Source organism: Marmota flaviventris, chromosome 12 (assembly GCF_047511675.1).
Source record: "Marmota flaviventris isolate mMarFla1 chromosome 12, mMarFla1.hap1, whole genome shotgun sequence".
Taxonomy (NCBI): domain Eukaryota; kingdom Metazoa; phylum Chordata; class Mammalia; order Rodentia; family Sciuridae; genus Marmota; species Marmota flaviventris.
Genome location: NC_092509.1, coordinates 105,103,190 through 105,117,117, shown reverse-complemented (window position 1 = coordinate 105,117,117; position 13,928 = coordinate 105,103,190). Strand labels below are relative to the sequence as shown.

Genomic DNA, 13,928 nt, shown 5'->3' with positions numbered 1-13,928 from the left:
TCAGCTAGACTTTGGGCTGTGCCCTCTCAAGTTGGTTTTGCAACTTGGTCCAAGGATATAAATTTAAGAATTAAAGCAATATTTCTATTTTCTTTTTAAAAAAAGTCCTTAGAATTATCAAAATTATAAATATTATTGCTTCAAATAATTTTTTATCTATTATATATCTTAAGAACATTTGTAGGATTTTAAGAGTTGTAAGTACTTATAAATCTGTTTTTAAAAAATTATATAAAGAATGAAAACTGGAAAAAAGAAAATTCATTGAAGTCTATACCTATAATTTATACATTTCTCTTTATGTATGTTACATTTCAAAAAAGTTTACTAAAATTAATACAAAATAAACATACATTATAGCTGCTGTAGGAAGGACTGAGAATTTAGTCATCTCATATTAGCCTTTTAAATTTTTATAGTATTAGCTACTTTTAATGTGAAAGACACTAGAGAACTTGGTCCTAATAAGATAATATTAGATTCAGATAAATTTTCTATGCAATATAGATTAACAATGTGTCCTGGCCACTTAAGAGCAATACAAATATAAGGAGACAATCAAGGCCTACATTGTTCAAAACTTCATATGCTACCATAGCTAATAAAATTAAAAATTCAGGTTCTCATTCCTGACAGCCACATTTAAGTGTTCAATAGTGACATATGTCGGCTAGCACAGATATAGATGGGAACACTTTCATTATCACAGGAAGCTCATAAGACAATGCCCATGGATCCACAGAAAATATGATGTTTAGAATCAGCTCCCAAATGTACTTTTCTACTTAGAAATCAAGATACAAAAAGCAAGTTTTGAATAAAAGAACAGATCCAACTAAAACTAACAAAAAGTTAGACAAAAAGAAGAAATGATAGAATATTAATGAGGGGAGAGAAAGTGAGGGAAGGGCAGTATCTGTAAAATTGGACCCAAAAAGCTTTATAGAAAGTTTCAACTTTATAGTCTAAAGGTCTTTAACATTATTCTATCCAATCCTAGTTAGCAGTATTTTGTTCATTTTTTTAAACTACTTAAGTTTCTTCTGATTAATGTAATAAGGTAAATACTATTTCATGTTGCAGACTCCACATAAAAATTTAAACTAATAAATTGCTTAGTCATTAGTATGAAAATAAATTAAGATAATTACCATTTAGCAGTTCAATGAGTGCAGGGATTATCCCAGATTTTGCTAACAGTGCAGCACAAGAGTCATCCATAGATACAGTTCCAATCATTATAACCACTTCTAAAACAAGGTCATCTTCTGCAGCACCTAGAAAAGTCAAACCAGAGAAAATTTTCATTGAAATGTCTTGATTCAGGGCTGGGGTTGTGGCTCAGTGGTAGAGTGCTTGCCTAGCACGCCTGAGGCACTGGGTTCAATCCCCAGCACCACATAAGAAAACTAAATAAACAAAGTAAAGGCATTATGTCCATCTACAAATAAAAATATTAAAAAAAAAGAAATGTCCTGATTCAAATCCAATTATATCATCAAATTTCAATTCACAGAAAAGATAGGTAAAGCTGTTAAATTAGTGCCCATAAATCTTTTACATACTTAGACAAAAAAAAAAAAAAAGGCTTATTTGAATGCTTAAAAGGACTTTGTGTGTGTATGTGTGTATGTAGGTATGTATAGGGGTGGTATTTGGTAATTAAAAAGAGACAGGATTAAAAAACCTACAAAATGGGTTCAGGATTGTAGCTCAGTGGTAGAACACTTGCTTAGTATGTGTGAGGCCCTGGGTTAGATCCCCAGCACCACATAAAATAAATAAACAAAATAAAGCATTGTGTCCATCTACAACTAAAAAAATATTTAAAAAAAAAAAACTACAAAACAACAAGAAAGGTAGGATAAAGAAGGAAGAACTAATATTAAGAAAATATATTGTCAGGAGAGAGAAAAGAGAATATTTATCTAAGAGGAGACCAATGACCACCCTTCTCGGGGGACAGAACTGTGGTAAGAATATGTTTTGCCTAGTATAATAATAGTTGAAAATGTTGCTCTAGCAGCCTTGTTCACAACAGAATGACCTTAATGATAATGCAAAAGTGAAATACCTAGAACAGACCTGGCTTTAGTTTATCCTTGAGGTACGGAACCAACTTGTACTCCTTAAGAACCAATTCCCAGTCTAAGTCTGGAATGGTCAAATTTGCAAGAGTTCCCAAACATTCAATCACAAACTCTTCCTCTTCATCATTAGAGATCTGGGCTGCAAGGTCCCCAACATAATCCTGAATAAAACAGAATTTTAATTCAAATTTAAATTACAAGAAGAACCAATCTAATAATGTAACCCATAGGAAGAAAAAGTAAACATCAAATGCTATTCTCCTGTTTTAATAATATTGAGCTAACTTGCAAAGGGAGCCTGTGGTGAGTTAGTCTGATGCAAGAAGACTGCAATAGGGGTGGAGGAATTAGTAGTAGAGATCACAAAACAAAAACAACATTAAAAGGTAGACTTGGATTTCTTTTTGTTTTTCTTTTTTTGAAAAAAGAAACCAGAGGCACTTTACCACTCAACTATGTCCCCGTCCCTACCCCCCCTTTTGGAGACAGTCTTGCTAAGTTGCTTAGGGACTTACTAAGTAAGTTAGGGACTTACTTAATTGTAAGTTGCTGAGGCTGGCCTCAAACTTACAATCCTTCTGCCTCGGTCTCCCAAACTGCTGGGATTACTAGTGTGCACCACCATGCCAGCCGAGATTAGGATTTCTAAGAGCTAAACCTAACAAGTTTATGGTAGAACAGCCAATGGGATTGTGAATAAATATCTGATGAGAGCTCAGTAAGAGTTATCTTTTCAAATATAGCTATTTAAAACTACAACTCAGTTTATTTTAATAGACAGAAAGCTAAAAACTATACTTACAATAAACAAATTTTTAGTTGGCCCATCATGCTGGGAAATGTTTCTAATCATTTTCATTAGCAATGGATCCTTGAACTTCAGAGCTCTTTTCATGAGCATCTTCAACCCATTTCCTGAAATAGAAAATTTTCCCATTAAAATTAAAGTTAATTTAAATTTAAAGATTTTTTTTTGTTATAAAAATTTACATCCAGTAAAATGCACAAGCCCTAAGTGTAGAACTGACAGACAAAGGTTCATGCTCGTTCAACCCATACTACATATCAACATATAGAGTGTCTCAATTCATTCCAGGAAGTTCTCCTTGTGTCCCTTCCCAGTCAAATACTCCTCCTCAGACACACTTTTCAGTTTTTCCCTTCCTCTTCTCCTTCTTGGGTTTCTTCTTTAAAAATACAGATTAGTTTTGCCTGATCTAGAACTTCATATAAATAGATTCATATAGCATTTGCTCTTTTGTGTCTGGAATTTGCACAGTAAAATTTTTAAAAAAACATAAATTCTTTTGAACCAGAAAAACATCGTACTTCAGTAATTTAGCCTAAGAATATAAAACTGAAATGCATAAAGATATAGAGAAAGGATATTTGCTACAGCACTGTTTGTAACAAAAGAAGTGGCAACAAACCAAACATCTGAACTAGAATAAACCCTGGCAAAATCCTCTAATGAACTATTTTGCATCTACTAACAATTATGTTTTATAAAAATTTTAACCATATTAAATGATATTCAAGATATTCATTTAAAAATAATATTTAGAGAATCACATTTTTATTTGAAAATACACATTAGTATTTTACTAAAATCTAACATTTATCTTTGAATGGTAAGAGTAAAGATTAAATTTTTCCTATTTGCTCACTTGTACATTTTTATAACGAGCACCTACAACTTTTCAAATAAGAAAAACTATTGAGTATTCTCTAAAACATTATAATGTATGACAAGACACTTTACCAAGACACTGTAGAAATATAACCTAATACAAATGTATTTTATCCCCTTTTGTTGTAATTGAATATTTTGCAAATAAAAAGTTTCATTTCACCTAAAAATGTTTAAAAAAAATCAAATTTCAATCAGTGCTGACCTTAATTTAGAAAATGTTACTGATGGGTGTTTCTGCTCATGACAGAATATTCTATTTGATGCTTAAGAACTAGAGCTATAAGGAAAAACCTTACTGAAAAATAGGATTTACATATCTATTATAATTCTTAGTTCCTTTTATCCTATTTCCCATAATATGCCAATTAGCAGATGTTACAGAAGTTACCTATGAAGCTCAAAGTCACTAACCTTCACAGATAAGCTGTACATTCCTCTTGTTAGCAGCAAGATTAATGCAAAAAGAAATGAGTTCCAAGTCAATTCGTTCATCTGAACATTCAAAGAGCATCTTCATTAACTAGCAAAAAGCAGAGGGAACACTTTATTCAAATAAAGTCCAAACTCAGAAGCAATATCTTACGTTGTGTTATCTTAGATTGTACTTTGAAAGTAATATAATCTATGTTAAAACACAAAACTGGCAAGCTTTTACTCTTCAATACTGAATAAGTAATCAACTACCAGATACTTAACATTAAATATAAACTTCCAGGCGAATATAAAATAAATATTAGATAAAAATCTCTGCATGTAAGGAATTAAATATTATTGGGAAATTGAGCATACCAAATAAAGAAAATAGTTTATGTAAATGTCACAATGAAAGAAAGCACAATTCTTTCTTTTTTCTTTCCACACTTTTTCATTGGGGCATTATGTTATATATAATGATGAAATTTGCTGCTACATATTCATACATGCACACAATACAATAATATAATTTGGCCAATATCATTCCCCAACAATTCCCCCTCCCTTCCTCCCTCTCCCTGATTCCTTTCCTCTACTGACTTTTGATTTTCCTGCCTCCCACCACCTACAAAAGAACACAATTCTTCTGAAGGACCAAAAGAAAGTGAGCAAGATTGGAGAAAGAGAAACAGCTGAGAAATAGGAAGGTAAAAGCCAGATCATGTAAGGTCTTGAAGTACTTGTTAAGGATTTGGGAATTCATCCTAAGGTTAATTGGAACCTATTAAAGGCTTCTAAATAGGAAGGTGTCAGGTTAAGACTTGTGTTGCAAGAAAATCTGACTAGTGTCAAAAATAAGACTGATCAGGGCAAGAAAATGTGGGAAATTACCTAGAAATCTAGAGGAAAAATCCAGGTGAAATGGTGGCTGCCTGGACAAGGTAGGGCCATGGGTACAGAGTTATGAGGATTGATTAGAGATCTATATGGCAGACAGAATAAAAATGGGATTTACTAACTGAGAAGATGTTGGGTTAAAGGGAGAAGAGGAGTCAGGATGACTCCCAGGATTCTAACCTGAAAAATAACATGAATGGCGGTGCTAACATCTACCAAAAAAAGGGAAACTAAGGTAGGGAAAACCTTAAAGGAAAGATAATACTTTTGGCTTTAGATATGTGGAGTCTAAGCTGCTTGTTAACAGTCTAGGGCAGAATATTCAGTAGGAAATTATAAATACAGGCCTAAATTTGGAAGAAATGTCTGGACTGGAGATATAATGTTAGAAACTGTTAGATATGATTGATAACTGAAGCTGCAAGCTAGATTGAATAGCATGGATGTGATATAAAATGAGAACATAACTATATTTAATGGTAAGAGAGGAATGTGTGAGAAGCAACAGTGAAATAAATTAAGAAGGAATAGGTGGGCAACCTATGCCAGCTGGCTATAGTTTAAATTTGTCAAGATCAGTGACAGCTGCTATAATAAGGAAACATGAACAATATCATTCTGTGTTTTGGAGAAGCTAGTCATCTGTGATTGGAAAACAATCAATTAACAGTGCATATTATGTGAAGATATTTTGTCTAATTCCAAATTGCTAACAACATATGGAAGTTATTTTTAAGATTTGTACTCTAAAAATACTCATGTTTATCTCAAGGAAATACCTTTTTAGAACAATATGCCTTTATCAATCCTACATAGTGCCTTATATGTAGTAAGTGAATAACAAATAATTTATTTTAGATCACATTCTATTAAATTTTGTTTTGATTGCTGTCTTTGTTAGTTTCATATAAACTCTTAAGTTTCAAAAAGAATACAAGGTCAACATACAAAATCAACCATATTTCTATGTGCTGGCAATGAACAATTGGAAACCAAAATTAGAAACACAACACCATTCCAATTTCTAAATATAAATCTACTAAAATATTTACTAATCTGTATGCTCAAAACTATGAAACAGTACAGAGCTGAATGCTTGGTATGTGTCATGCCCTCTCCCGAAAGATAGTTCTTTAGTTACAAATGTTGCCACTAATGGAACCTCTGAGCAAGGAACCATTACCACTTCACAAAACCATAGAGTAAAAAGATTCTATGGCAAAAATAAAATAATCATAATTTACTAGATATATATGTAATGAATTTTGCTACCTATCAGCTAATAAAAGTTAAAATACAAATGAAATTGCCAATAAAAATTAAATTACAAATTAGTAAAAATGTGTGCTACTCCTCTAATACAATTAGTATGTTTTCCAAACTGTTTTTCAAGACTTACGATTTCTTCCAAACTTTTACTAATACTGAAAAACTTTTTATAATGAAAACATGTTATGCCAAAGCAGTTTTAAGAAGGCAAAGTATTTATTACTTACAAAATTTATTTCCTTTTGCAGTATGACAATTGCCCTTGAAAATGAATGTATAGGTGATTTATTTAGAAGGCAAGATTTTTTTTAAAGTAATTTCCATGTTATATCTCTTGTAGAAATAGATTTAAAAAATAATGCATGGTTTAAAATCTTACCCAATGCCTAGCCTCAAAATTGAGAGTTAGAATTAAATATGAATGAAGTGTGTGTCACAGTATAGAATTAGTTTCTCATAATAAGAGAAACACTTCACTTATAATTAAAGCATTCAAATTTAAAAACAGTTTAGTTCAAATTCCAAGGGCATCAAGTGTATCATTGTCTTTAATATGACTGCTATCCCTGGTACTTCAAAAGTAAGTGTAATTGCTGACAACTAGGAAATATTAAAACTAGATTTGTTCTATTTTAACTATGTACGTCGTCATCTTTTACTAATTTAACAGGAAAGCACTAAAAGGGCTTCAGCCTTTGCAAGGAGGAGGCAATGGTGTTCAATCAGAAAAGTCCCATATTGAGTATCAGATACCAAAGACCCACGACTGAAATCACCGTGTCTAGACTCTCTGGCACCTGACTTCACTTATTTACCAGTGACCAGAGGCCAACCCCCACAGCTCTCTGCATTCACATACACCTCCTACCACCCCCACTCGCCTACCCAAACATCTTTGAATGATTATGCCAGAACTTTGCATGCCTCAGGAATCTCTTCTGACTGGCTACTCCCTAACTCTCCTGTTTGAAGTGATGCTCTGGTTTCTGAACTTCAGCAGATAATGGCAGGCAAGAGCAAAGGGGGCTGTCAGAAAGGACGTTTACCAGCATTCAGCTAAAAAGAAGCATGTAGATCAAAGAGGGGCCGGATAGGACAACGGTGGTGGAAAACATGTGGATAACCATGAAGACTCTTGCACACTGTTCTGGGATAACATATTAAATAACACCATGACATCACTACCTAACCATGTACTTTGATTGGCCATTGTATTACCAATAAATACTTTTATAAACATCTGGATGGCATTTGCACCTATTTAAACAAAACATACATCTCAGAGGTCTAAATAACAATGAACTGTTAATGTGCACTTTTAACTATTATTAGAATACAACCATTAACTCCTGGTTATCCCAAGTATGCTTACCTGAAACAATCTACCCACTGAGACTATTAAGATCATGTATTTGACCTAGGCCCAAATATTGCAAAACAGTAACAAATACTGTAAGAAAATTAGAATCCATGGTATAATTAAAAGCAATAAAGTACAAAGAAAACAAAGCAATATAATATTGGAAGAGATTATGAGTCATGTTGTATGTATAATTACCTACTCTGGATGTTAAAATTATTTCCTAAAAGTGAATTCTAATCTAATTATAGGTTTATCCAATAAAACACACATAAGAAAGGTAGTATTTAAATTGGACTGTGAATGAGTTGAAAATGATGAGAAAGACTTGACATTTTACTGTAAATATCTACTTTTGTACAGTGATTTACAGTTTATAAACCCCTTTACATGTATAGATAAATAAATCTAGGGATTTTATAAACTCTATGTATGTACATATATACACACTCACATACATCACATACATATGCCTACATAATATGATGTAATTAAAGAATACATACTTCACATTCTCCTTTGTTATTTAAATGAATATGACCACTACCAAGCCATTGCTTCTCTACTTGCAAAGTTATTTTAGGGTTCTCTTTGAAAAATTCATGTGCAACAATTGAAGACCTCTACTAAACAAAAATTAATGTGCATAATTCAAAGAGAATAAAATACTACATTAATTCTCAGACATTACAACCTTGATATGACTTTGTTTAATAAACAGGTTAATTAGTTGCTGTTACAAGTAAGTTTGCCTTATAAGTATTATAAACATTACCTCTGAAAAATTTTTTTTAATTCCTGAAGGAAACTTGAAAATTTAATTTAAATTCTGATATGTTTTATATTATTCTTTGAACTTGGCACTGGGTAGCAACATACATGTCAACCTTTCCCTAAATAGGTCAAAATTGGGCACCGTGAAGAACAGTTTATTGGTTGGATGACACTTTAGGAACAAATATATCCTAGAATATCATTTGGCTTTCTCAAAATACTGCCTTATATTTAAAAGCTTCAGGATGTTTACAATGTAATTTGGTACACATAAACTCATGATTCCTGTAAGAGTTGAAGTTAAGAAACAAAACAAAAACAAGGGAAAAAAAACAACTAAAGTTTTTGAACTCAGAATAAATTTTGGAAAATTTTATTCATGAAATGTAGATCACAAATGTTCTGAAAACTCCATGGTTGAATTGTTTGTTGTTAGAAAACTGGCACGAAAACACACAGGAATATTGTTCTTGAAAAATCATGGGAGAACTTTGTATATACAAAGTTTTAAACTGCAGTCAGAACAAGATAATCCAAACAGGCTCTTATTTTTGATTCATTCATTTAAAATAAAATTTTATAGCTTATATTGAGATTATACATTCTAGAACAGTAGGATAACTCTAAACTCAAAATTCAATGTCATAAGTTTTCTATTCCTTCCTGGTTTTCACTTATTTGTATTTTATTTAATATTCTCTTTAAAATCTAAATCTGTTTAAAATGGTCAATCTCTGCAAGAATATTACTCTTTTTTGGCTGCTTTCCAATTCATATCCTGTAGTCAATGAAGTTCTGACACTAAATGAGATGGAAAAAGGAACACCCTTTGAACCTTTACAACACATGGAGTGAGACCATAGTAAATCACCTGTAATCTCCCTTTGACATGGCTACTCTTTTATTGAAAAGTTGTTTGACAAAGAGTGTGATTATACTTTGCATTGGCTATAGTCTGGCACACGTTATCTCTACAAGAAGTCCTGCCTTGTTAGATAAGATAATGCTGTATATCTTTGAAGGATGTCTATTTCCTGTAAATAGTCGGAATTAGTTTATCCCCCAATATGAAAGGCTAAGAAGTTATCTTTGAAAGTTCAACAGTTTTTTAACCACATGTAATAGCAAATTCAATTTTAATACTACTTCTTTAATTTGGAATAAAGAATGGTCACTTAGAATAAATGAAAGGAGAGCGCAACATACATTTAATAATTCATATTAGGATGACAAAGAATTATTTGGTAGGAGTATTAAGAGGAATTACTTCAGTAAGGCTGACTTAATCATTCTTTTTTTAAGAGTGTGTTATTTTTATCATACACATATCTTGCAATTTTGGCTTTTTTATTTTAGAAAACTATTTTTTTTAAAATTATAATATTAAAAAGCAGCCCAACCAGTATTCCAATCATTAGATATTCAAAGTAGTAGAGCTTGGTTTACTAATGATTAATTGCACTATAGTGACTCCGTGATAAATTCCCTAAGAGTACAATCACACATATAAACAAAATCTCTAACCTTACAACATAGTCTGTGTTAAAAAAAATCACTGAACTCCTTCATGTCAAATAGACCTAACATATGAAATATATTAAGCAACTGAGTTACTGGAAAGAACTTTTTTTTTTTTTTAATTGTTTTGTAGTTGTAGATGGACAGCACATTTTGTTTATTTTTTGAAGTGGTGCTAAGGATTGAATCTAGTGCCTGACACATGCTAGGCAAGCGCTCTGCCACTGAGCTAGTCCTCAACCCTGGAAAGATCTTTTTTGAGAACACTGCTCTAAAATAAAAGAGTTCTGATAAAATATTTTTCTATTAGAGAATGCAAAGTATTTAAAACTATCAACTATAAACAAAGTTAAAAAGCAAGTGGCAAACTTGGGATATATTTATAACATGGCAGTTAAAATAGTTATATACATATTGATCTTATTTATCAATTATAAAATATTAACATGCCAGTGGAAAATTGAATTATTTATAAATGAATATGGGATAATAAACAAATGAAAATGTTCAACTTCCCCGATATTCATGGAAATGCAAGTAAATGGAAATGCAAGTAAATAGAAATATTAAACACCATACAGAAATAATAATAACCATTGTTGTTAAAAGTGAAATGCTTTGGAAACATATATTTATGCCTTCTTAGAAAGTAATTTGGTCAAAATGTATCAAGGACACAAGTGTTTTTTTCTTGAACACAGTTGTTATACTTTTGGGAACTTTAAAGAAAAATTCAGAGATGTAGATAAACTATGACTATGATATTTTTTCCCTATTATTTTCATTTGCTTATTTATGTTTTGTGACAAATCTGAAAAAAATCTAAACATAATTTAGCAATATTTAAATTACAGTCATTAAGCAGAATATTATACAACTATCAGAAATAATTTTTTGAAGGTTGTTCAATGTCGTGAGAGTCTACTTATTAAGTAAATAAAGCAATACATGAAAATTATATATACTATATATAATCCTTCAATATTATTATTTTTAAGTATGTAGAAAACAATGTAGCAAAATGTTAAATAGCTATCTCTGGGATTTGAAAAAACAAAAAGTTATTTTCATTTTTATATAGTTCTGTACTTTTTTTGGCAACAATAGGAATTGAACCCAGAGCTTTGTGCATGCTAGGAAAGAGCTCTACTGCAGAGCTACATTTTTAGCCCCAGTTCTGTACTTTTTAAGTATTCTATAACATGTAATTTATTAATAACAATAATTATAATTTTTTAGGTAAAAGGAAATCTAACAAATCAAGAGAAGAAAGTAAAAAAAATATATTTCTTCAATGTTTTTCTTAAAATGTTAAGCTACTTACCTGTGGTATACAGTCAGTGTATGCAAACATTGACTTAAAGCGGTCATCCATGCTTATGTGATAAAGCACACACATTGCTATTTGTTTGTAGTTTTCATTGCCTAGAATTAAAAACAATCATAGAACAGTAAGATATATATGTATATACACACATTCTATGCATACTCAGTGTATAAAAACAATTAAACTACTGAATAAAATCCTTAATCTTTTTTTAATTTTTAGTTTTAGATGGACACAATACCTTTATTTTATTTATTTATTTTTATGTGGTGCTGAGGATCAAACCCAGTGCCTCACACGTTTTAGGTGAGTGCTTTACCACTGAGCCACAAACTCAGCCCCTTATATAATCTTAATCTTAAAAATATTTTGAACTTCCTATTTTAAATCTAAAGTTTGAAGCACTCATTTATCTGTGAGATGTCACTAAGTTTCAAGACAGAATTTCTATTTTACAAGGTATGTTTTTAGAAAAAACACTAACCACAACCCGAAAAATTTCTTTTTTAGTAGCCCAGTATAAAGCAGAATGGGTTATTGGCCTCCCCACCTTTACTGCCTTATCACAATATGGGATACATACAATTCCTTGACAGTGATGACATGTGAGAAACAGTAAACAAAAACATGCATATAATTACTATGAATCAGAAATTAGAAAAATTATCCAAATGAAGAAAGAAGTAGAATAGTATTTGTAATAATGAAAAATTAAATGTAGGACTATAAAATGCTAAAAATTTAATCTAAGTAGAATCTAAGGAATGTCTCAGGACTTCTAAGGGAAGACCGCTCTGTGTTGGGGATATAGCTCAGTAGTAGAGAACTTGCACAGATGTAAAGTTAAAATCTAACAATATGAGAGGAGAAAGTAATATTTAAAATTTTAAGGTGAAGACAAGGAAGTCAATGGCTATAGAAAATGTAGTATATTTACTATTTAGGGGGTGAGAATTTTATTTGAAAGGGATTATAACATAAAAAGTGTAAAATTCCTCCAAATTATATAAAAGCAGAGACAAAGTTGGTGTTACTGACCCTAATGTTTTATTCTTTAGAGCCTAGCTAAATAAAAGATTCATAGATTCTAATGTTAGGGTTTTTTGTTTTTTGTTTTTTTTTTGTACTGAGATTGAACCCAGCAGTGTTTTACCACTGAGCTATATCCCTATCTCATTTTATTTTATTTTTTCAGACAGGATCTCACCAAGTTACTGATGCTAGCTTGAATTTGGAATTCTCTTGCTTTAGTTGTCAGGTCACCAGGATTACAGGGGTGCACCACTGTGTCCCGCAATGTTAGATTTTAATAAATTACATTTTTAGGGGCTGGGTTGTGGCTCAGCGGTAGAGCGCTTGCCTCACATTTGCAAGGCCCTGGGGTCGATCCTCAGCACCACATAAAAATAAATAAAATAGTTATTGTGTCCAACTACAACTAAAAACAATAAATATATATTTTTTAAAATTACATTTTTACACTTTTGAAGGCCTTCGTTTACAATTATTTTAGACCTATAAAGTACGCTTACCAGAGGAAAATATATTTACACAGATTTTCATGAATATGCAGATAAATAATGAAAATGGTCCAACTTTGCTCCTAAGGAGGCAGACATCCCTTGGGTTCTGGTTTGCATTTCACAAAATTTAGCCTCTTCCAGATTAAGGTATGATAAAGTATTTTTAAATGGGGTCTTCAAGCAGACTTATATTCTGAAGGTCAGTCTCTCTTCCTGACATTTCAATGATTTTCTATCTTTTATTCATCTGTAAGTTCTAGTCCTACTTAATTTTTTACAAAATATTTTCTGAAGATATTTTATGTAATGGGTTCATTGAAAAGTAGGATTCCAAGTAATGAAACGGTAAAGGAAACAAAGAGAAATCAATAACCAATAATAAAGATTCTTTGAGGGGCTGAGCTATAATAGCTCAGTGGTGGAGTGCTGACCTTGCACTCACGTGGCACTGGGTTCAATCCTCAGCACCACATAATAAATAAAGATATTGTATCCATCTACAGCTAAATATATATTTATATTTATACACACACACACATATATATATATTTTAAGATTCTTTAACATCCAACCAAACCATCAAACTTTAAAATTCCCTGTGGAACTATTTAAGAAATAAGAAGTAACTATGCTCCAGGAGGCTATGTCTGTTGCTGGTGCCAATAAAAAATTTTAAAAAAGCAATGTCCTTCATGTAAGGCAAGAGAAAATGAAGACTCTCTTTTAAGAGACATGTGTCAAGTTGATAAATAACGTGTAAGAAACAGTTCTTGGACATAACAACAATTTATATTACTTTTACACAGTAAATCTAAATGTCTACTTGCAAAAAATAGTATAATTCATTCTATAGCCAGTCCTAATTCTGTGCTTATTGTGTGCTTTCTCTTTCTCCTTTTCCTTTCACACTCACAGTCAAAGGTTAAACCTCCTAGCAAGTTCTCCCTTACTTTCCTAATTCTTCACCATCTATGATCCTCTATTAAACAACAACTGCAACAATAATAACTCTGAACATGTACCCAGTTGATTATAATCTTCTCCTAAAAAGAAAGTTTGCTGA

The 13,928-nt window shown here is 31.5% G+C and overlaps 1 protein-coding gene across 4 annotated transcripts in view; it reads right to left on the bottom strand.

Annotated features, from left to right (window-relative positions):
* Kifap3 (kinesin associated protein 3) overlaps positions 1 to 13,928 on the bottom strand; it is a 143,246-nt gene that overhangs the window by 53,136 nt on the left and 76,182 nt on the right. For all 4 annotated transcript variants that reach the window (XM_027935034.3, XM_071600329.1, XM_071600328.1 and 1 more), the window contains exons 11-15: positions 11,340 to 11,440; positions 4,195 to 4,303; positions 2,893 to 3,005; positions 2,086 to 2,251; positions 1,152 to 1,277 (exon numbers count right to left, since the gene is read on the bottom strand). In XM_027935034.3, the coding sequence (XP_027790835.1) occupies positions 1,152 to 1,277; positions 2,086 to 2,251; positions 2,893 to 3,005; positions 4,195 to 4,303; positions 11,340 to 11,440 (615 nt within the window). The remainder of the gene's footprint in view (positions 1 to 1,151; positions 1,278 to 2,085; positions 2,252 to 2,892; positions 3,006 to 4,194; positions 4,304 to 11,339; positions 11,441 to 13,928) is intronic.